Here is a 25,496-nt window from a genome sequence, read left to right on the forward strand (position 1 = left end):
GTCGTCCCATACAAGGGAGTAACTGATCCCACTCTTCCTATAGCTCTGACAGTCCTAAGTTATTACTCTAAAGTCTGGAATAGGTTACCAAAAAATGTTAAAGCACGGAGGATAACTTTGTTAACAACATTGTAAGAGTTAGAATTAAGTTCCCCAATAAATAATTGCTATCCCAGAAAAAATAAACACTTTTACAAACTATTTTTTATTTCATCTAAGATGACATCACTTCTAAGACGCACCATGTGTATCATGAAGAGAAAACACGTAATTAAACTATGACACGCTGTTTTCGTAACATATAGAATGTTTATTTTACAGTTATCGAAAGAGACTTAAACAGATTTTTATCACATCAGTCTTGTGCATAAAGTGTAGAAAATAAACTGATTAAGTTATAACTGACTATTCCAAGTCCAACCCTGCTGAGTCACTTCTGAAATCCCAATCAGAGATCTGCACGCTTCCGCCCCACAGCACCCGTGGTGTCACCAGCGCACTGGTGACGCAGCACTTCCTGGACAAGTGCTCTACCACCACCTTCCGGTTGAGGTTAGCAGGAAGCTTTGGACAGCACAGCGTTTGACACCTTAACGACAATCCTGCTCCTCGCATAAATCGGTCACACCAGCCTCTCGCGGCTTTACATTGCATTTCACCTATTCCAAGGGTTTTGGCAATTTCTCCCTCCTTCAACGCACTGCTTGGCATGTGATAGGCAATCCTTTGACACGTGGCTCAGTGACAAAATGGAGTACAGCTTCCTCTACTTTTGGGTATCTCCCCTGCTTAGGCCCTGTAAAGCTTTTTGTGGCTTTACAAGAAAACACGGAATTCCAGTCATTCCGCCAGGGACGGATATTGGCCTCACTAATGTCAAATGTACGCCCTGCTGCCCTGTTTCCATGCTTTTCTGCATACACAATAACTTTGTGTTTCAGTGCTGAATCATAGTGTAATGTTTTAGGATACATTTTTAAATGCCAATTAATCTGACGCATTTGATACCGACAATACAGAGATGATGCTATGACAAGTTGTGAGTTCATACACGCACAGGCGAGGAAAATCACATCAACTGTTGCCTGGCTGACAGCGTTGGTGAGATGCATCCCCATTTCAGACAAATTAAAATGTTGGGGGTTGGGGGGCAGAGAAAAGTACATTCTAAAACTAGTAAAATGCGGTTTTTCAAGACTATAATGTTTGACAGATTCACACAAGTGCAAGAACAGAAGCCCAAGAGCCAAGGAATAGGTATATAAGTAAAAGCTAGTAAAGCAAGAGATTATTTTTAAGATGAAATTTGCAATGGTCCGATTTGGTTTTAATTCCCTTTATTTTCATATGGCTTACGTGTAAATTTTTTGTTTTTCAATTGGACTGAACATCCAGTTAAAACAAAAGTTCTTCAATATTTCCGCAAACTGCAAAGCCAAGTCATGAAAGACAGGGCTCCCACTGCCTGTCACTGACTGGCAGGCGGGGTCGGGGTCAGCGGCCCTCTTCAGAAGGCGCCCTCCTCTGACGAGCAGATCTCATCCTGTGTGGAGACAAGCAAGCATCCTCTTCTGTCTCAGACCCTGAAGGCTCAGGATCTCCCTCCTGGGAGCCTGTGTCTCCCACCAATTCCCGCAGAAACTTGAATTTCGATAAGAAAAGATGCCATACAAAATACCAACCTAAGAGAGACAAAAACATGAAGAAAAGACGGTTACACACGATGATACCATTGACAACATTCCAGTGAATTGTGGGGCGTGGGGGATAATTTTACAAAATATGTATGATGTAAATAAATAATGTGTGAGGACAAACATATATTTATGTAACAAATGCTTACTAAGCATTTACTGTGGACAACACTAAGGATAAACTCTGGGATTCTACAGGGATGGCAAAACAGTTTCTGCCTTTACAGAATTTAGAATCCAAGCTCCGTCCATCAACATTAAAATTATGAGATCAGACCTAAGTAAAAGTGTTTATTATATTAAAATCAACTTTTTGAGAGCCTTTTTTCGGTAAGAAAAAATACACTTTGCTATTTACTTGCACATTCGTACCACACTGCTAGTGTTTACTAAAAGCAAGTTTTCTTTGATCAGAATGCAAAAGACATTAAATGGCAGCATCAAATGCACTACAGTGAAATCTTCTCAGTCAGGACCACCTACTACTGAGTTTCTAGAAATAACACATTTTCACAGAAAATAACAAACTTTCTTTATTACACGATGAGATAATAAAACCAGAGCACCAGTATCTTAAATTCAAGGTTCTAAAAATATACTATTTTCATGTCAAAGTCATTAACGTTTGAATAACTCTCCTGGAAAAAAAATTACCAAATTGTCCTTGTTTTGCAAGGAGTCTGAAGTTTACTAAGTTTTACATGCCCACTAAAAGGAAAAATAATCAATAAAGGAACACACAGGATTAAACCTCTGAACCTATGACTGGCTGCTCTGAAATGTTAAGAGCATAAAATAAACAAAATCAACCATTATAACAAAGTTTTTCATGTTACCACGTTGTCTTTACTTTAAATGCTCTAGTTTCACAGAAAAGCAATAGACCATAGTGAGAAAGGTTAGCCTGTCCCCAGGTAGACTGGCAGGTCACTGGGGGAATAAACAAAGACAGCCATATCCTAAAACTCCAGGTTGAAATCACTTCTTCACTCCAGGAAAAAATGTTAACAAGGCCTTGAGGTTAATCATAAAATTCCTTTTGGCCTGACAAATGGAGCAGATCTGATAAATAAGAGTGGGTTATTTTGCTAATTCCTTCAGGATGGGCAAGCAGAACAAACCTGGTAGATGAATTTCATTAAAAGGCGTCAGCTCCCCTTCCCCAAACAGGCAAGGGAAGGTATAAAAGTAAGAGTTTTTGCCTCAGTCACTGGGCACCCCCATTCAGGATCCCCTCCTGCTCTGGAGCTCTGAAACAGATTTCGTAAGGCTATAGCTGCCATAGATAGTGATTCGTCTAATGGATCTGGGCAAAGGAAATTGAAAACATTCTGGAAAGAATTCACCCTTCTAAATGATATTAATAACATCTGTGATTCATTGGAAGAGAACAACATATCAACATTAACAGGAGTTTGGAAGAAGCTAATTCCCACCCTCACAGATGACTATGAGGGGTTGAAGACTTCAGAGGAGGAAGTAATTGTAGATGTGGGAATGGCAAGAGAACTAGAATTAGAAGCCGAGCCTGAAGATGAGTGTGGGGAAAGAGCCCCAGAGAGTAGTTTACAGGCTCTTGGCCTCACGTGGAAGGGTGCTAGCTCGGGTGGTGGATGGCCGTCGGCTATGGCTGATTGGCCGTCGGCTGTGGCCGGTTAGCCGATTGGCCACTGGTATAACTGCTGCGGCTACGAAGGATTGCCGAGGACTGACGAGGAGCCGAGCAGAGCAGAGCAGAAGAGAGTCGAGGAGAGTGGAGGAGAGTCGAGAGAAGAGTCATCGGTCGATCGGTTGGCGGAAAGGCGGACGGCAGGTCGGCGTCCGGTGGGCCCAGCCTCCAGTGAGACCATAGTGGTATGACTCCCCTACCTATGGCTCCGTGGGTGTTCCTTTTTGGCCTCACCATATCCTGCGTTCTTATGTGGGGAGCGGGAGCAGAGACCCCGCAGGCCACCCCACCTGAAAAATGGTGCGGCGAGCAGGCCTCCGCGCCCGACAATGAGACTGAATTGCTACAATCTCATGATAAAACTTAACAGATGAGGACTTGCTTTCTGTGGATGAGCAAAGAAAGTGATCTCTTGAAATGAAATCTTCTGGTGGAGATGTGAAGATTGTTGAAATGACGACAAAGGATTAGAATATCACATAAACTTAGTTCATAAAGCAGCAGCTGGGTTTGAGAGGATTAACTCCATTTTTAAATAAGTCTTACTGTGGGTAGAATGGAATCAACAGCATCACATACTACAGAGAAATCATTCCTGAAAGGAAGAGAAAATTGATGTAGTAAACTTCACTGTTAGCCTAAGAAATTGCCGCAGCCATTACAACCATCAATAGCTACCACCTTGATCAGACAGCAGCCATCAGCACCATGGCAACACCCTCCACCAGCAAAAAGATTACGACTCCCTGAGGCTCTATTGATGGTTAATATTTCTTGGCAATAAAGTAATTTTTAATTACAGCATATACGTTGTTGGCTTTTTTAACATAATGCTACCTCATACATAACTGACTACAGAATAGTGTAAACATAACTTTTATATGCACGAGAAAACCAAAAAGTTCATGACTCGCTTTAATGTGATATTCATTTTATTGCACTGGTCTGGAATCAAACGTGCAACCTCCCTGATGTATATGCCAATAAGTGATATCATGATATGTGCAGTCTTCTGTGTCTGGCTTCTTTCACTCAGCATATATCTTCGAGGTTCTTCATCCATGTCGTTGCTCGTATCACTTTGTCGTGTTGGGTGGCCAGCGGGGTCTCTGGTCCCGCTCCCGTCATAAGAATGCAGGATGTGGCCAGGCCCAAAAGGAACACCCAACGGAGCCATAGATGGGGGAGTCATACCACTATATTCTCGCTGGCGGCTGGGTTGGAGAAACAGGAAACAGGAGCCACACAGTTCTCAACCCTCATTGCTCCGCTTGCAGGCTCAGCCACCATCTTCTTGCTAGCCCCCATTTTTTTGCCAGTGTAGCCACAGCAGTTATATTAGTGGCCAATGGCTCACTGGTTACAGCTGACGGCCAACTAACCACAGCTGATGGCCATCCAATCACAGTTGATGGCCATTTACTACCTGAGCCAGTACCTTTCTATGTGAGGCCAAGAGCCTGGAAACTGCTTTCTGGGGCTCTGTCCCCACACACTTCATTCCTATTTCTTACTGAATAATATTCCATTGCATGGATAGGTCACATTTTGTTTAACCATTCACCAATTAACGGACATTTGGCTAGTTTCTATTTTTTGGCTATTATAACAAAGTGGGCCTGCCTGGTGGCTCAGGGGGTTGGAGCGCCATGCTCCTAACGCCATGCTCCTCACGCCTAGGTTGCTGGTTTGATTCCCTATGGGCCAGTGAGCTGCGCCCTCTATAGTTAACATTGTGAACAACAGCTCTCCCTGGACCTGGGCTGCTGTGAGCAGAGGGAGGTTGGCATAAGATGCCCTGAGCTGCTGCAGGCTGCAGCGGGCTACATTGTGCCTCCGAGAGGTCAGCGGCCAGAGTGAGTGGCCAGGGGCTGCTGTGTGCTACCTTGTGCCACTGAGAGTGGCCGACAGCCAGCAAGAGCTGCCAAGAGCTGCCGGGAGTGGCCACCAGCCCACCTACCAACCAACGGCCTCAGCCAGTGGGAGCGCAGAGCTCATAATACCAGCATGGGCCAGGAAGCTGTGTCCTACCCAACTAGACTGAGAAACAACAGCTTGAACTGGGGGTGGGGGGGCAGGAGGAAGAAGCGGGGGGAAGTTTCCACTCTATCGCTCCAAAGACCATTTGTGTACAAGTTTTTACTCAAACATGTTTCCATTTCTCCTGGGCATATATCTATGAGGACAGTTGCTGGGTCATATGGTAACTATATGTTTAAACCCATATGCAAAGCATGAGGTTCCAACTTCTCTACATCCTCCTCAAGACATTTTATTGTCCACCTTTTTTATTATAGTCATGCTTGCGGGTGTAAAGTGTATATCAGTTTGGCGCTTACTTGCATTTCCCTAAGGATAAGATTTAAACATCTTTTCATGTTTTTACTGGCCATTTGTGTATCTTCTTTGCAGAAATGTCTATTCAATTCCTTCATCCACTTTAATCGGGTTGTTTTTCTTTTATTATTAAGTTGTCAGAGTTCTTTATATATTCTTGTTATTAAACCCTTACCAAACATACGATTTGGAAATATTTTCTGTGTGGCTCATTTTTCACTATCTGGATAATGTTCTTTGAAGTACAAAAGCTTTTCACTAGAACAATGACCAATTTGTCACTTTTTCTATGATGAAATCCAATTATCTCTTGTTTTCTTTGGTTGCTTGTGCTTTTGATGCCATATCTAGGGAACCACTGACTAACCCAAGGTCATAAAAATCTATGTATTCTTCTAAGAGTTTTAGCTCTTCCAGTTCGGTCTTCGATCCATTTTACTTAATTTTGGTGTGAGGTCCAAATGCAGTCTTTTGCATGTGGACATCAAGTTGTACCAGAACCCCTTGTTGAAAAGACTGTTCTCTGTCCCCTCTCCCTTACATTCTCTTAGCACTTTTGTCAAAAATCAAATGACCATAAAGGTTCCCGTTTATTTCTGGACTCTCAGTTCTGCTCCACTGATCTGTATGTCTGCCCTCATGCCAGCACACCTTGATTACACTAGTTTGTACTACGTTTTGAAATCGAGAGTATAAGCCCATCAAGTTTGTTCTTTTCAAGATTGTTCTGAGTTCCATGCATGTACGTGTGATTTTTAAATTATCTTGTAAATTTCTACAAAAAAGGCACCACAAATCCTGGTAGGAATTGCACTGACTCTAGTCAATGTGGGACCTACACTGTTTATTTTATAACTTCTCTACACTTTCCAAATTTTTCTACACTGGACACATATGGTTTTGATAATAAGGAAACTTAGTAGAAAAGCAAGTCAGAAATCATAAATAAATCGCAAATGCTCTTTAGAGGTATGTGTTTTAGATAGGCCAATGTCATTAATCGGCTTAACTTACTAAGGTCAATTGGTTTCAACAGACACCAAGGGAAACCCTTAACTCTTAGGTTAGTTTTGAGAACCCAACCTAAAAGTTGAAAGAACTCACTTGCCCAGGGTACTGTGCTAACTACAGATTATGGAAGTGAAGTTACCATCAGGGAAATTATAATCAAGCTCAAAGATGAAAGACTGGACCTCATAAAGATCAAAGATTCTAACAGTGCCTACAAGTATAAAATGACCACAGAGAAAAGTAAGGAAGGTTACTGAAGGTCTTCTGACTGAAGAGAAACTAGAGCGAAGGGCCGCCACCACTGAAGTTCCCATTATACTGCCCTTGGGATGATTTAGAGAAAGCAAAGTCTCCCAGCACAGAAATCTACAAAACAAGGAACTGAAGATAGTTGTAGCAGTTGGTTTGGGTAGATGTAAGAGCATTCAGCTAGATCACACACTCTTGCTTTCCTGATTTTAATAAAACGAGAAAATAATGCACCCCCCCCCTTTTTTTTTTGCTAGCAACCAAACAATGTAAGAGATTCAACTGAAAGCCATATTCAGAACATAGTGGCCAATGAGAGAAACTCCAGTTTGTAGCAGCAAGTCAAGGCCACTCCCTCCACACTCACCACTCCCTGACTACCCACACCAGCCAAATCACTAGACTACACACATACCTCTTTAATTTCTACCCCCAAATATGGAGATAAGCAAACTTGAAAAGTGTGCTTATTTGCTCCTCTTCTCCCTGGGTGTAAGGTATGCGCGGGTGGGGGTGGAGGGGGAACAAATGGGTTGTGACACTGTTTCTCACAAAAAATCGTGAGGAGAGAATTCCCCTACTACAGATGTGGAGTTCATGTGCTGGGCAGCCAGAAAGAACAAATGCCTACTGTGCCTGGCTTTCACAATGACAACTGTAACGACAGGGTGGGAAAGCAACATTAAGAGACAAATCGTAGTGCTGATAAGCACTGCAGTAGCATTCAGTACACTGAGGAAGCTCAACATCTTGTCCTCCAAGTGAAATACCTCAGTTCTTACATAGCTGTCATTCTGGGGAGATGGGAGGAGGATGGGGGGGGGGGGTTCCATAGCACAGTGCATAGCAGTAAGATCCTGTGCTTCTCCAACACGCTGTTTATCACAGTGTTAATAATCTGAGAAAAGAAATGATACTAAAAATTCCAGGCAGTTTGAATGGAAATACTGCACACTGCTTATTTTAGAAAAAGAAGCACAATTAACACCCTAGTGAGTATATACCACGAAAAGCCAGACTTAGCAAACTAAGAGAGGTACTATTGTGCCAGAAACACCTGCTACTAAGATAACCACTGGCTATGTTAATTGTACATGGAAATATTAGGTTCATGCCAAAGTAACTGTGGTTTTAAAGGTTAAAAAATAATTATAAAAACTGCAGTTATTTTTGCACCAACCTAATAATAATAGGTAACTTAGGGACAGGTACTGTGAGGAAATGCTTTGCACATATCATTTAATAGCCAAATTGGGATTCAACGAAACTAAACTGTCCTTACACATACTTTCCGTATGTCACACTCCCTGTAGCTGATTAATACGGCCATGACCTACTCATCAATAGCATTTTACTGGTACTGACCAAACACAAAATAGAAAGTCATATACATAGTCCATATCCTGTTATTTTATTAAAGTAGCTTTTAGTTCAAGTAACAGAAATCCTGCATCTGCTTAACAAAAAGGGGGAGATTCTTATTAGCTTAGAGGACTGTCTCCTGAATACGTGGGAAGAAGCACTCTTACTAGAAGAAGGCTCTTGTGAACGGAAGCCATTCTCTCAGCATTATCGCTATCTCTCTGCAAGCTCGCTCCACTTTCTGCTGGGCTTCTCTTGCATAGATGCTTCTTCACAGCTTTGTATGACTTCCAAGTTCATATCCTCAAAAAAGCAGAATCTCCGTCCCAACAGGGGTCAAGTGTGAGCCCTGAGACCGATGTGCGTTACCTGGGTCAGGTATTGTGAACATGGCTGGAGAGCCTCCCCCTGAGAGTTCCAGAGTAAGTTTAGAGATTAGAAGGGAGTCCATAGGATAGCCTGGAGAAAGACCTCCAGTCAAGAAGTCTCCTCAGCTTTCACTGGGCCACAGGCTCCTGGAGGATGGTTCCTACTAAAAGAGTCACCCAAAAGAAATCACTGAGCTAGGCCGGTAACTCTTTTGGCTAACCAAACCCTTCAATTTTCATGGGATCTGCCTCAATGCCTTGAGAACCTCAACGCAATGTGACTGTTCACGAAGGTCCACACTGCCAGAGCAGATGAACTACTTGGGGGAGGGAAGGGTGGGATCAGATGAGACTGAGTCATACCTCCTTTTCAGGGAAAGGGACTCATGTCAGTGTAAGGAAAGTTCAAAGCATGTAATATCCAATGCAATGAACCCAGTTACAGTATGTGATTACCACGCTGCAGCCATTCACAAGAAAAATCGCCCACACTGGATACTCATTGGATTCTGCTAGGGAGCTTTTAGAAACTAGATTCCCAACAACTCGTCCCAGATCTCACAAACCAATGTCCAGGGACTGTGCTCACTCATTTTTTAATCTCCTTGATTACTATGATGCACACACAGGTTAGGAAAAGAGAAAAGGAGTGAGAAGAAACCTAAGTGCCACTGCCCATCAGTTATGAAGATGACCCAGGACAGGGAAAAGGATGAGCAATGGAGCACCAGTGGGGAAGGCATGGAACACCAGCTGACCAGATTAACTATCTGAGAAGATCTCACTTGAGTAAAGGCAACAAAAGTCACTTTAGTATTTAGTGACTGGACAGAGGAGGCAAGTGAGGGGGAGCTATAAAGAAACTGCCCAGGCGCTGCTGCTGAGTGGGGCGATGCTGCAGAGGGAGGACGGGTAGATGAGGAGTGATGCAATGGATGCTCAGAAGTGGGACATAAAGAGTGAGGATATCATTGCTCCACGTAGGATTGCATTGCCTGGTTAATAGAACGGTTTAGTATAACATTTGTGTATTCAGAGTTCATTCTCTTGTATTCTATGAACATAAGAGAAGACAAGTAGAAAGTTATATAATATATATAAAATGAATCATGACACCGTATCTACATGTTATTGGTTGTAAGAGAGCGTCAAATAGCAGAGAGGAACATGCATAGGAGCGTCTGCTGGGAGAGGGAGAGGCACCACAGACAAGGGATGGAATCACCAGTTCAGATAAACAACTCTGACTTACCACAAGAACAGACCAACCTAATTTGGACTCTGGGCTCTAGTAACTTTCCCTGGGTGTATATATGTACCTTTGGAGTAGAGCAGGATAGTAGGAAAAATAACCACTAAAACCCAGACTACCTTTCACGGAAAGGGACTTACTATTGCACCCTGCATGCCTACAGCAGCGATAGGACCTCTCTCTTATGGAATTATAATTCGTAAAATTCTTCCCACCAAACTTGATACGCAGATACCAGAAACTCCTTACCTACCCTTATTCTACAGGGTATTTGTCTTGTTCCTTGTCTTGGGATTTAGTTATAAAACAACGGGAAGGAGGAAGGCAGAAAAAAGGAAAGGTGGGGGAGAAAGGATTATCCACAATTATATGTATTTATAATCAGAAATTTACACTGATTGTTAAAACTACTATTGCAGCTTTTCATCATTTAAAACACAACTCTGTACTTTGCTCCAGTCTCACACTGGTAAACACTGTATCAAAAAAAACTGGCTGGCAACAGAGGGTGTGTATTTTGATATAAGCAAAGGAACACTCACAAGTGTGCCAATAACTAAGCGTTAGGTCAAAAAATAAATTTCATAAAACACACTGTACATTGTTTTTTATGCAAGATAAACGTGCTGGCTGCAGAAGGATAGTGATGAATTTGAGTGATGAACCATCACCATCAACACACCACAAACCCAGGAGATAGCTGTAATTATAGAGCTCTCAGTTCACAGATGCCCTTGTATTCAGCATCTCATTTAATCCTCCCGGTAGCCCTCTGAATTAATTAGACCAGGAATCACCCCCATTTTCCAGGTAAGAAAACAAAGGCTCAAGCAAACTTTCAACCACTGAAGATCGCCAGCTACGCAAAACGGAGCAACGAGTTTAAAAATAGTACCTTATTTCTCAGATTTTCATGGTGAAAGTAAGGCTAAAACACGAAACACTAGCTGAGGAATGAGAATTTGATTAGCCAAGGTGTTTTAGGTCAAAAGCACAGATGCAGTGTAACCACAAATTCTTATCTTTGTGGAATCATTCCAGTGGAGTTTCATAACCCCGCCTTCACGGTGGTGTCTACATAGTTAACCAACTGGCTCAATACCAATTTCAATTTGTACAAAGCTCTTTTCCATTTTCAATCCTATTACCTCATTTCATTTAAGACAGCTAAGATTCACTTCTAAGATAACATAGGCTACGTAAAAACACAGCCATGCTCTTCCAACTCCTACCACGATGCTCACTCTACTGCAAACCCCTTTTGTAATGACACTGGGTGGTACCAGAAGATAAGCCCCTGGACATACCATTCTGACTGTATCTTTTCCTTACTTTCTGGTGGCAAAGGTTGTCTTTTCAGCACATTGGTCCTCCCCTACTTTACCTCAGTGCTATATATCTACCTTAATATACCCTCTTCCATCTGTGTCCTTCTCTACATTCTCAGTGTCGTTCTCTATCCTAGATCAAACCCTTTATTATCTATCAACTAGGTTATCACCATAATCTCTTACAGCTCCTGGATCTACACTGCTTGGCCATGAATCCTAACTCAACAACTTACTTCCAATTTGGGCAAGTTAACCTGAAACTCAAAATAAGTAGAAGAAAATAAAGATAAAAACATAAATCAATAAAATAGACTATGACTAATGGAGGGGGAGAATCAATGAAACCAAAGCTGATTCTCTGAAAAGATCAATAAAATTTACAAAATCTAGCCTGACTGATCACCAAGAAAGAAGAGAAAGGTCACAGTAACCAATAACAGGCATGAAAGAGAAGACATCAGCACAGATCCTACGGATAGTAAGAGGAGAGAATATTAGAAACTTTACTCCCACAAATTATATAATTCAGATTAAATAGGCATAGTGCTTCAAAAACACAAACTATAAAAGCCCATGCAAGAAGAAACAGTGAGCTAGAATAGCTACTTTAAAAATTGAATTTGTCATTACAAGAGAGACTGGGACCTTGCCTGGTGCCAGAGAGATTCTCCTGCTTGCTTGAAGAAGCACGCCAAGAGTCCTACAGTGACAAAGAATCGGATTCTCCCAAGCTCCACATGAGCCAGGCCAATACCCCGACTGCAGATTTGTGAGATGAGGAGCAAAGGACCCAGCTAAGCCACATGCAGACTCCTGACCCACAAAAACTGTGAGCTAATAATTACATGTTGTTTGAAGCTGCTAAGTTTGGGGTATTTGTTATGCAGCAATAGAAACTATGCCAATTCTATGCAAAGGCTTCCAAAAAGTAAGAGAAAGAAATACTTCCTAACTCATTTCATGAGGTCTGCATGACCTTACGTGACAAAACCAGACAAAGGCATTTACTAAAACTACAAATATTTCTCATGAATGTAAACAGGAAAACCTTAAGAATTTGGTAAATCAAATCCTGCAACATATAAAAGGCATAGTATATCATGAACAAAGGGAATTCATCTGAAGAATGCAGAATTGCTTCAACATTCAAAATCAATATAATTCACCATATTAACAAACTTAAAGAAAAACTCCATAATCATCTCAATAGATTCAGGGAAAACAAGAAATAAAATCCAACACACATTTCTGATTTTTAAAAAAAATCTCAGCCAAGTAGTAATAGAAGGAAACTTATCTTGTTCAACCTGATAAAGAATATCTATAAAGAACCTACAGCTAACATCAATAATACTTAATGGTGACAGATTACAGGGAGGAAGGTCTGTTTTCACCCCTTCCACAATGTAGTGGAGGTACAATGAGGCAAGAACTAAAAGACGTACACATTGGAAAGAATAGGTAAAACAATCTTCATTTACAATTACCATGAGCCGCTGGTTAGAAAATCCTATGGATTTTCCAAAAAAGGAATCCTTTCCATCCAAAATCTTAGTAGAAGAGTGAATCTGACAAGGTTATAGGATATAAAGGCAATATGCATATAAATGAATGAATGAATGAATTTAGCAGTTTTACCACATACACTATCAATACACAAAAATCATTTCTTTCTATAATATATTAGCAGGAAACATTAAAAGAATACCATTTACAAGAGCATCAAATATGAAACCTTTATAGCTAAATTAAACTAGATCAATGCAAGAACTACATTACACATTGAAATATACAAAGTGTTGCTAAGAGACAGTCCTAAAAAAATGGAGAGATATAATACGGTCATGGACTTCAACATTAAGACGTCAATTCTCTCCAACTTGACCTATACATTCAATAGTTCAATTTTGACAAGCTGATTCTGAAGCTTGCAAGAAAATGCAAAGCATCTAAAATAGCCAAAACACTTTGAAAAAAATAACATTGCACAACCTACACAGCTGACATAAGAATAGACACGTATAGCTCAATGGAACAGAATAATCCAGAAATAAATCCACATACCAGGGTGGCAAAAAAATGCATACACGACTTGTGTTCATCTTTTGTTACTGGTATATATTATTACAATTTTAATACAGTTTTTTTCTTTCTTAAAATGTGAATACAATTTTTGGCACCCTCTGTAGTATATTGAGTCAACTGATTCTCTACAACTGCCTTTTCAATAAATGAGGCCAAAACAGTTTCATATCCTTATGTAAGAAAAAGAACCCCAATCCTTAATTCAAACCATACACAATAATTACTTCAAAGTATAGAGACCTATCGGTAAAACCTAAAATATAAAACTCTAAGAAGAAATTATAGGAGAAAAATCTTTGTGAGTTTGGGGTAAGCAATAATTTCTCAGATAGGACTCAAAAAGCATTAAATACAAAAGAAAAAATTGACAGATGTGACATTCGAAATACAAAACATTTGCTTTTCTAAAGACACTTAAAAATGAAAAGGCAAGATGCAGACTAGAAAAAAATATTTACAAAACATGTATCTGATACGAGACTATACTCAAAATACATAAAGAATTGTTACAACTTTGATAATAAAAAGATGACTTTTTTTTAATGCGCAAAAAATTTGAACAGACACTTTACCACATGACTGTTGGCAATGCAAAATGTTTGGTAGTTTCTTATAAATTTACCCAAGAGAAATGAAAACAACAAGACTTATAATTGAATGTTAGTAATAGTAGTAATACTTGTAACAGCCAAAATCTGGAAGTAATCCTAACATCCATCAATAGGTAAATGAATAAACAACTTGTGGTACATCATACAATGGAATATTATACAGCAATAAAAACAAGAAATCAGTCATATACACAACAACATAGACAGATGGACCTCAAAAGCATTACGCTAAGTGAAAGAAGTCAAACACAAAAAGCATGTTGTACAATTCCATCTATAATAAATTCTAAAAAAGGCAAAATTATGGCTATGGAAAGCAGTTCAGTTGTTGCCAGGGACTTGAGAATTAACTACAAAAGGACATGAGGGAACTTTCTGGAGTGATGAAAATGTTCCGTATCCTGATTGTGGTGTGGTCACACTACATACATTCTATAACTCATCGAATTGTGTTCAACTTTGTGTTAAAAAAAAATAGTACTTGTGTTTGAAAGGACAGTGATAACAGGGAATGAATACACACACCTAAGTTGATGAATTTCATGTAAAAGTACAGAGTACCCACAGCAGGGCCCATTGGGAACCCTCGCAATGCCCAAGGCATCACCTTTCCTTGACCTATAGGTTAAGAATAGATTATCCCCCTGTGACTTGAGCTGGGAATGTTCCCTGTCCCACCCAGTTCCGTTTTAGAAAATGACGCTGAAACTTTTAAGTAATATGCTTAGGCTTATTGATCACAATGCGGTCTAGCATTCTTTCTAGGCTACTCCCATCATTGTTCCTTGGTTGCTGAAGCAGGAGGGAGCCACGTTGCCAGAGGGAAGGCTCCATGCAGACCCCCTCCCCCCATTCCACCCCGAATCCTGATGTAGCCTTTAAGGGAAGGCCCAGATTTTCCTTTAAATATCCAAAGCCGGTCTGAGAATATTAGGCAGTTTTTGGAGGTATTAACCTGCTGCCTTCTCAGACCACTGGTGTCTGATAACAAACCCTCATTCTATGACCCAACTCCTGCATGGATATATTGGCTGAACAGCTCAGGCAGCAGGAGCCCCAAACTTGGTTGGCTTCCTATTTCACACCCACATTAGACCTTTTATTGGACTCTTGCAATTTGTTGTTGAAAGTAGTGACTAAGCTGTATTCTCTTACAGAATTTGTTGTTTAGTGGTAGAACCAGATTTTAGTTATCTCTGCATCTCAGAACCATGCTTATGAGATGCTCCTGTAACCAGAGGCCAAACGATTCTGGGGCTTGTGCTGCCTGTGCTGCTCCGCCAATAGATCCACACTCAGGAGTTGGGTCATAGAATGAGCGATTATCAGGGAACCGGTGGTTTGAGAAGGCAGCAGGTTAACACCTCCAAAAACTACCTTACATTCTAAGACCAGCTGGGGGTATTTAGGGAAAATCAGGGCACTCTCCCAGAGTCTGCATGATGTCCTGGAGGTCTGTTCTCCTTTCATGATGCCCCCTCCTGTCTTCATATCTCCTGTGGTGCCAGCCATCCACGAACAGTAGGGGGGAGTAACCTAGGCAAATGCTAAGCAGTAGAGTTTGTAATTAGCAAGCATCTACAAGGCGATGCTGTGGGACCAGGAGCTGGAACAGGGCAGGGCATCCCAGAGGCATTCTGAGCTCAGCCACAGGGCTGCGAAGCCCACCTGGATTGGGGAAGGGCACCCCAGAGGCATTCTGAGCTCAGGGACCCCCGCTGAGCTCTGCTTCACTCCAATATTTGGGAGATGAATGGGTATCTGACATATGGACCTAAGATTGGGAATGAATAAGAAAGGTAAAATAATGTCTACGGTTTTGTGCACAAACTGCAAACAAGGAGTTGTGTTAAGGAAAGATTCTGAGCTCTATAAAACCACCAGAAAAAGGAGGAGAATAATGTATGAGAAACTGGTGCTCAGAAGCCCAGGTTTTACTAGAGTTACCTTGTAAGAGTGTCTTCCCTACTGGAGTATAAGGTCCTTACGAGTCATTATGCATTATTAATTTTTGGACATCTCTGGCCACCACTACAGCACCTGGGCATAAATGTTCATTTAGTACTGAATTAAGTAATATAAGGGTTATCCATTCTGAAACAATGCTGGTTTGTACCACACTTAAGACTTACTTGATGGTAATTTAATAATATATATTGAGGAATTTTTCCTCATTCCTTCTTAAGATGTCTGAAGGCCTATTACACACCAGGCACTACTCTAGGAACCAGGGATAGAGCAATGAACAAGCCAAACAAGGTCCCTACCTTGGTGGAGCTTGCACTTTTAACTGGGGAAACAGACAAATGAAGTTTGTCTTATTTCAGAGAGTGCCAAGTCCTACGAAAACTAAGGTTAAATGAGATAAAGAGTGACTACATGGGCTGTTCCAGACGGTGAGAATAGGTCTCTGTGGGGAAAGAGTCCCAGAGAGCAGTTTCCAGGCTCTCGGCCTCATGTAGAAAGGTTTTGGCTCGGGTAGTAGATGGCCATCAGCTGTAGCTAATTGGCCGTCAGCTGTAACCAGTTAGCCAATTAGCCACTGATATAACTGCCTTGGCTGCGCTGGTGAGTCGAGTAGAGTAGAGTGAGTTGTTGGGTAGACAGGCAGAGAAGTGGACAGCAGGTTGCAGGTCGTGTGAATCCAGTGTCCAGTGAGACTATAGTGGTCTGACTCCCCTACCTATGGCTCCGTGGGTGTTCCTTTTTGGCCTCACCATATCCTGCGTTCTTATGTGGGGAGCAGGAGCTGAGACCCCACAGGCCGCCTCTCATGACAAATGGCACAGCAAGCAGTGTGGTGCTGGCCAAGGCCTACCGAAGGATGGTGGAGCAGTTTGTGCGTGTAAAAGCTCAGCTTCGGGAGGCCTGTGAGGAGCGACACCAGGAACGGGAGGCGCGGTCTGCCTGGGTGACTCAAGCCTCCAGATGGCACACTACCCTTTGGCCATAGAAGGTGTCGCCTTCATTTTGGTAATATGCTGCGGCCTTAAGCTCCAAGGGTTGTGGACATCATACACCGAGGCCACCACCCACTCAGACACCTGTCACGGTGAGCAGGATTCCGACCAGGTAGGAATGGAGTCTGACTCTGGGCAGGAGGACGTGTGGCCCCCACACAGTATATGGTGTTCGGTGGCCACTGTTCTCAGGAGTTGGACGCCCAAGGAGGGGTGGGAGGACATGGACGGCTCTCTGGCCAGTGTGGAGAGGGCCCTGCAGGCTCTGGCTGAGCGGTTGCCGGAGGAGGAGAGAGCTACAGCCAGCCGCGTGGGCTGGATGTTCCTCACGGCCTTGAGTCTCAACACGGAAAATGTGCTTCATGAAATGGCCCAGGTGCTGGACCAGGTGTCCCAGTTGGAAGCGCTGGAAGCCCGGGTCCGCCTGTTAGAAGAGGGGCCCCACAGTGGAGACTCTGAGGCAGAGGCAGAGGAAGGGAGTGGAGACAATGTAACTCTCAACCTCCAAGCCCGGCCAATCTTGAAGCAAAGGGTAAAACGTGAGCAACCTTTGGGCCCCAGAGGCATTGCTGCCGGCAACCCAGCTGTGACTGAGTTCACAACCTACACCCCTTACACTCCCACTGAGTTGCAGGAGCTGGGAAGGCGGTACCGACAGCGCCCTGGAGAGCCAGTCTCAGCTTGGCTATTACGTTTATGGGATGAGGGAGCAGACAGCATTCTCTGCTCCCCAGGAGAGATGGAAAAGCTAGCCTTCGTGACAGTGCATCCATCCCTGCGACAAAGGTTACAGAACTGCCATAGGTTGGCCCACGACCAGGACAACCATTCATTCTCTAATGGCGTGGCTCACGGCTGCGGTACGCACCGTATGGGAACAGGCTGGCGAGCTGCCAGACACTGTGAGTCAATGGCAGTCATATACAGAACTTAGGCAAATCATCTGTGAAATGGGTATGAGACATGCTGTTTTCAACCCTAATATGCAGGGGCCGGATGATGAGCTTTTTGCAGCCAGCATGAGAGATCTGGTTTTGGATACTGCACCTGCGAGTGCTTTTGGATCCTTGGTTGCCATTCTTACGCCCTATGTGGGGCGGCGGATCCATGAAGTTACAACTGCCATGGCCACCCTAGGGGATGTTGAAAGCCGGAGGCAAAGGAAGTTAAGACAGGAGGTCCGCGCAGTTGAGACCTGGAAGCCCAAACCAAAGGTAAAGGGGCGAGGTCGCGGGCCTCAGAGAGTAACACGCGCACAGATGTGGCGTGATCTCGTGGCAGCAGGGGTCGATAGGAAGAAAATAGACCGACAACCCAATGCACTCCTGCTGGAACTTTGGAAACAGTTGCGTCCGGAACAACAATTCCAGAGAAGCATAAAGGAGAAGTCTGGTAAAGTGCGACCCATGTCCCTCCAGGACTTCATGCGGCCGCTTGAGGCCGACTCCTTCCAGCTTGATTAGCGGTGGGGCCAAGGTACCCAGTCAGAGGGGACGAGCAGGGACCGGAGGCCCCACGTGGAACTGTCCATACATTGGTCCCCTTCTAATGCACAGAGTGTTTTGGCCCTAGTTGACACTGGCGCAGACTGCAGTCTCGTTTATGGGAACGCAGAACTATTCCCCGGACCAGCAATCTGCATTGATGGCTACAGGGGAAAGACTGTGACTGTAAAAACTGTTTCCTTACCACTGGGTATAGAAAAGCTTCCCCCTCATACCTACAAGGTTTATGTCTCCCTCATTCCGGAATATATTCTAGGGGTGGACGTGCTACATGGCCTCATCTTACAGACGTCGGTAGGACAGTTCCGTCTCTGGATCCAGGTAGTGAAAAGGGTCACACGCAGACATGCTCACCACTCTCCTCAGGTGTTGCCACAGCCCTGGTGCGTCGTTACAGTGTGACAATACCACCTGCCAGAAGGGCAGGAGGAGACTGGTGGTACCCTAAGAAGCCCAGGAAGTCTGGCTGTGCCCAGAAGCACTGGTGGTGCCCTGAGAAACCCTGGCTGTGTCCAGGATATTGCATTCACCTCCAGGATCCTCGCACAGGGACCCTCGCGGAAGACGCTTATTGTGTAGATTGTGAGGCGAGACCCTGTAGGGGTGGAGTGTGGGGACAGAGTCCCAGAGAGCAATTTCCAGGCTCTCGACCCCGGGTAGAAAGGTGCTGGCTCGGGTAGTAGATGGCCATCAGCTGTGGCTAGTTGGCCATCAGATGTAACCAGTTAGCCAATTAGCCACTGATATAACTGCCTCAGCTGCGCTAGTTGGTGAGTCTGCGCTAGTTGGTGAGTCGGTGGGTAGGCAGGCAAAGAAGCTGACAGCAGGTTGCAGGTCGTGTGAATCCAGCATCCAGTGAGACTATAGTGGTATGACTCCCCTACCTATGGCTCCGTGGGTGTTCCTTTTTGGCCTCGCCATAGCCTGCGTTCTTATGTGGGGAGCGGGAGCTGAGACCCCGCAGGCCACCCTGCATGACAAATGGCGCAGCAAGCAGGGTCTCCCGCACGACAGTCTCTCTGAGACGACAGCTCATGTGAAACCTGAATGAAGAGAGGAATCAGCATGTGAAGAGCTAAGGAAAGAATGAGGCGAGTATAAGGTGGGCCTGTTGGTAGAATGTTGCGAGTAGTGGGAGGGAGAACGAGAGATGCGTGGAGAAGGAGGAGGCTACATCACACAGATCCTTGATCGCCACAGTAAAAAAACTGGGTTGTATTTAGAGGGAAATGGAAAACCATTGGAGGGCAGGCTTTAAGCAAAGAGTAACATTTTTAAAAGAGTGATAACTGATCTAGCAAAGCAAAAGAAACAGAAATCTGGATGGCAGGAGAGGAGGATACCAATTGGAGCCAAAATTCAATCAAGAACCATGAAAAAGATCTGGACTTAGAATGGGAAGATGGAAGGGGAGGAAGAAAAAAAGGATGGGTTGAAAGTCTACTTACAGAGCTGTCATACAGGCAGCCAAGTTTAAAACACCCACCAGAGAAATGAGAGGCTTTGTTTCTGGAGGATGGAGTACCCAGAGAACAGACCTCCCGGTACTAACAACGGGGATTCCCCTAAAGACGCCCCAGCACCCTGCAGAGCCCAGAGCTGACACTGAGAATTATCATCCTTTTACTACCTCACCCTTCAATCTGAACAGAGAAGAGATCACTAGACATTTGCAGAAAACCTCCAATCGAAAAAGAATGCAAACAAGCAAAAAGAAAATACATGGAAGAAATAAAGGCAGTGCAGGGAGAAGAAAAATACTTTATTAAAAAGAAGTATAACTAATATATGCTTATGAAGATCAAATATTATATACATAAATTAAGCAAGAACAGTTGCTATAGAAGAGTAATCAGAAAACAAGAAAGCACTAAAATTAAAAATTGGATAGTTAAAATAAAAACCTATGAGGTAAAAGATAAAACCACAAACATCTTTCAAAATAAAAGGAGAGGAATAAAGTACGACAAGAAATAGGAGATAAAAAGAAACAATTAAACATCCAACTAACAGAAGTCGCAGAAAGAAGAAAAAAATCAAGGGGAGAAAATGATCAAAAACCTGACAGAAATTTTTCCATAAATGCAAAATAAATCTGAATCAAAAGGACCCAGAAGAAATGAAAGAGAAATATACCATTAGGCATGTCATTATGACGTTTCAGAATACCAATAATTAAAAAAACTATCCAGGTAGCATCTAGAAAGAGAAACCAAGTCACATATAAGGATAAGGAAACAGCATTAGATTTCTCAAAATCAGACCTAGGAAGTTAGAAATCAATGGAGTAATAATTTTTAAATTCTGGATGAAATTATTTGCAACCTGATACCTATTCAAATTATCAACCAAGTATAAAGGTAGAAAATAAAATAAAAAGGCATTGTGAGGCAAGTATTAGCTCAAGAAATTATTTTCCATGCCTTCTTTCTAGAAAACTACTAGAAAATGTGCTCCAACAAAACAAGAGTGTAAACTGAGAAAGATGGTCCCATGAGATCTGGAAAACAAGTTTCCAATAGAGAAAGTAAAGAGGCTAAGAACGAAAGATGGTGAGAAAGAAGGAGGGCTCTGGGACTGGCTTAGGGAGTTGCAGGGGATCAGGAGAGGAGAGGAACAATTCCTCTGAACATATGGCAAATATTACTGATGAGTGTGTGTTAAGAGATTATGGAACATGGGGGGAACAAATAATGTATACATACAAAACAATAAAACTAGGTGAATTAAAAAGGCAATTAACTTCAAGAAAAGTGGAGAACCATAACAAAGGAAGTATAGTCATTATTACACTATTTTTTGAACAGCAGGGACTATTTACACAGTCAAAATATAAATCTTGACTATCAAGTTAGCCAAAAATTGTCATTATTAATGGTACGCTGAGAAAGAAATGGGGACTCTACCATGGTTAGTAAATAATATCTAAATTGTAAAATCAAGAAATAGCTATGAATAAATTATTTAGGAATATGGAAATATATAGGAAACAGTGAAACTGAGATTTGAAGAGAACTTCTTTTTAATAAGTCTTTTAGTACTATTAAGCTTGAAACTTTATTTCTTTTGTTAAAAACATTTGAGAAAACATTTTCTGAACAAAAAGTCTGACCAGTATTTGAAAAGTAGATTATAAAGAACAGGGGAAGTAGAAAAACACTAGTCAGGAAACTAAAACAAGCCATAAATGGAGAAGGTGGTGGTGGTAGACATGGAGCAGAAAACATATTTCAGATTTTTTAAAGAGATAAAATTGGACTTTCAGACAGGGCTGCTATTTGTAAGGGGAGATGGATGGGGAGCAAAGGAGAGGGCAAAACCAAGTATGACACCCAAGTCCTTGGCAACTGGTAACATGTGAGATGAAAAGGGGGTCAGGGGGACAACATGGGGTGAAAATCAAGAGTTCTGATTTAGATGTACAGATGCTCCTCAACTTACGATGGGGTTACATCCCGATAAACCCATCATAAGTAGAAAATATCGTAAGTTGAAAATGCATTTAATTCGACTGAACATCATAGCTTAGCCTAGCCTATTTTATACGTGCTCGCAACACTAACATTAGCCTACCATCGGGAAATTATCTTGAGTTTAATCTCAAGAGTAATTGCCTTCCTCTTCTCACCAGAATCAGGAGACACAGATGGGTGTTTTATAGAAGTGATGGGATTCCAAGCCACAATATCCAAAAACCACAACACAGTACACACGGTTGTCTACCCCTTACCCTCATGATCAGTTGTTTACCCTAGTGACCTTGTGGCTGACCCGGAGCTGCAGCTCGCTCTGCTGCCAGCTTCATAAGAGACTATCCAACCGCTTTTCACTATCCCAGGAAAAGATCAAAATTCAAAATTTGAAATATGGTTTCTACTGAATGAATATGGTTTTCACATCATCATAAATTCAAAAAATCCTAAATCAAACCATTGTAACTTGGGAACAATCTGTATTAAGCTTGAGATGCTTATTATAATAGATCTCCAAATGGGGATATCAGGAAGAAATGTTTGGTGCATGTGCCTGGGATGGAGAAGATAAGTGAAAGCTGAAGATACCAATTTTAGTCATTAGTTACAGTTAATTAATATTTAAATCTCTACGATTGGATAATGTAGCATAGGTAGAGAACAGAAGGACAGAAATAAAAAATAAAAAAACATGTATTTGTGTTATAATATAGTATATTATAGAAATATAATAGAAAATATCATGCATCTCATGGGGTAAGGGCAAGTACTAGTCCATAGAATTTTTATTTCAAAGATAGAGATGATAGGTAGGTAGATAGATGTATGTGATTGATGCATGTAATTTATATACTTACGAATGTACTGGGAATAATGTAAAATGTATTTACTATTACAGATTGTGATCAAAATAAGTTAAGAAATTCTAGGGGATTAGAAGCCTTAACAATTAGCCACAATGGTAGGAAGAACACCATGAGAGTATAGTGTACAAAAGCCAAGAGAAATGCTTCACAGAAGGAATGCTTACCTGTATAGAATAAGAGGTTACTATAATTAGGACTAATAAGAGAGCACAGACTTGGCAATACGGAAGCCATTTGTTACTGCCTTGAAATGGGCAACATCAGTGAATGGTGGGAATGGAAAACATTTTAGAATGAATGAGACAAAAAAGTAGACATAAACAATATAGGAGAAGGAAAAACTCCACAGGAACCTGAAATTTGAAAATCAAAAGAGTCAAAGTTCTAAAATAAACTGGCGGATGAATGACTTTCTTGAGGCTGACCTGTGTCATAGATGTCTAATCCCCCACGTGACTGTATTCAGAGATAGTACCTTTAAAGAGTTAATTAAGGTTAAATGAATTCATAAGGGTGAGGCCCTAATCCAATATAACTAGTGTCCTCATTAGAAAAGATTAGGACACAGACACATACAGAGGAAAGACCATGTGAAGACACAGGGAGAAGGTGGCCATCTGCAAGCCAAGGAGAGAGGCCTCAGAAGAAATTAACCCTGCCGACACCTTGATCTCAGACTTCTGGGCTCCAGAACTGTGAGGAAATAAATTTCTGTTGTTTCTTGTCTGTGGTATTTTATTATGGCAGCCCTAGCAAACTTATACAACACCCTATTTTCTCTCTTAGGTCTGGTAGGATCCTTCCCTCCACTTGCCAAGCCCCAAGCCCATCCTAGTCAAAACATGAAGCTTCCCCAGCATTAGCACTCCCAACAAAAAAGTGCTTGGATTACTTCTCCATAGTGCTATTAGTTCTTGACCCTTCCAGTCAAAATAAAGTGTTCTTTTACTTACCACACCTCACCTCTCATTCCATGTTTTCTAAAACCAAAGACAGGGCACTTTAGAAAAATAAGTAAAATTAAAGTCAAATAGCTACCGAGAGCTGAGAACAAGTCTGATGTATGTAGCAATTAGGAACGTTGATGTCCCAAAGGCAAGTTTGGCAAATATTCTATCAAAGGTGCTGTTACCTGTCACAGTCTACACATTACGTCCCCATCTCCAAGTAGCTTCTATCTTCAAATTAGAAAAGAAAGCATATGCTTTCCTCCTTCCTCACATCAAAAAAAAAAAAAAAAATCACAAAGACCTGGTTTTCCTTACCTTAAGGGTCCTAAACATCAACTAGCCCCAAATCATGTTATCACAAGCAGAAAACGGAGAAAGTCTTTTCAATTGTTTTATCATCAGAAAATAAAGGCTGCTGTAAGTTAGAAGCTTTACTCTGGTTCCTCAGTAACGCAAGAATATTAAAATTATACATAGAAGTATATAGGGGAGCATTTGAGATCTTGTTCCCTGGCATATGTCAGTTTAGTTCAAATAAACTCTTAAATTAAAAAAAACTGATATATGTATATTATATACATATATACACACATACGCATACATATATAATTACATATATACACGTATATAAATACAAATACATGTGTATGCATGTGCACAAATGCATACATATCTACATATCTTCTCCAAACACAATTCTGATATTGAGCATGATTGCATCAACTTGCACCCATACTTTAATATTGCAATTATGAAAAACTCACTGACATCTGGTTCTAACCACTTCCCAAATTTTCACAATTGCTCAGCACTCTAAGAAACTTGTGGTTATCAGTTACTGGGTATAAAAAAGTAAAAAAGATCTAAAATAGAGCTAATATTACCTTGAGAAGAAAGTTTCATGCCCTCTCATCCCAAGAAGGAAAACACCCCTCAGCAAACAAAATAGCACCATTATTACAGAACCAACAGTTGGGTTACCTGACCCTGGAAGTTTCATACAGCCAATGTTTTTAAGTTCTACCTAGTCTTAACATTTATGTTTCGAATTTAGTTGAAGCCAGAAATTTGAGCAAACAAACAATTTCACGTGGGCTTCAAACCTAACTCTGACCCTGTCCTTGATTAAATTAAGGTAGTGAGACCTCTCATTATCATTAGGGTCAGAATCTATAAAAAAGAAAAAAGAGTAACCAATCACTTCACCTTCCAATACAGGCCAAGGTTAAAATCTGAGCAGACTGTGGTAAGAATGGCAATCAAGAGCAGACGCTGCCAGTGAAGCAATATCTGGTTTAACCTCGAGTCATGATGCCCAGCCCTGGATCCTGTTCTTTTCCTCTCCAGGATGCCAGAGGGCCTGCCATGGGTTAGGGGTACGTCTCCTCCGAGCTCACTCCTGAGAGGTAAGTGCACAGGTAACAGGTAAAATGATTTTAAGACACTTGTCCACTCACGCCTTAATTTTTTTCAACCAGACAAAATAAGCAAGTCAGCAACACGAGTCGACCTGGCGTGTGTCCAGCAGCGTGCAACTGCCCCACGGCGGATGCCACACTCACCGCACACCATCAGGAGCAGGACGATCAGCAGCGTGGCCACGAACACCAACAGGGTCAACCCGACGTTGTGCCACATCTTGGGGGTTGGGGGGCGGCCGGCTTAGAGCGGCTGGGCGGTGGGCGCGGGCGGACGAGCGAGCGGGCGGGCACTGGCTGCGCGTCCCGGGCTTCAGCGGCGGGAGCCGGGCGCGGAAGGGCGCTGGGGCGGCAT

At 42.2% G+C, this 25,496-nt stretch overlaps 1 protein-coding gene across 1 annotated transcript; it reads right to left on the bottom strand.

The window, feature by feature from the left end:
• Nucleotides 1-289: 289 nt before the first annotated feature.
• SMIM13 (small integral membrane protein 13) lies at nt 290-25,496 on the bottom strand. Its single transcript, XM_019743009.2, has 2 exons — nt 25,286-25,496; nt 290-1,682 (listed from the first exon to the last, which is right to left on the bottom strand). Exons 1-2 carry the CDS (start codon nt 25,359-25,361, stop codon nt 1,495-1,497), a joined length of 264 nt encoding a protein of 87 aa, XP_019598568.1. The 5' UTR covers nt 25,362-25,496; the 3' UTR covers nt 290-1,494.

The sequence above is a fragment of the Rhinolophus sinicus genome, linkage group LG06, assembly GCF_036562045.2.
Source record: "Rhinolophus sinicus isolate RSC01 linkage group LG06, ASM3656204v1, whole genome shotgun sequence".
Lineage (NCBI taxonomy): Eukaryota > Metazoa > Chordata > Mammalia > Chiroptera > Rhinolophidae > Rhinolophus > Rhinolophus sinicus.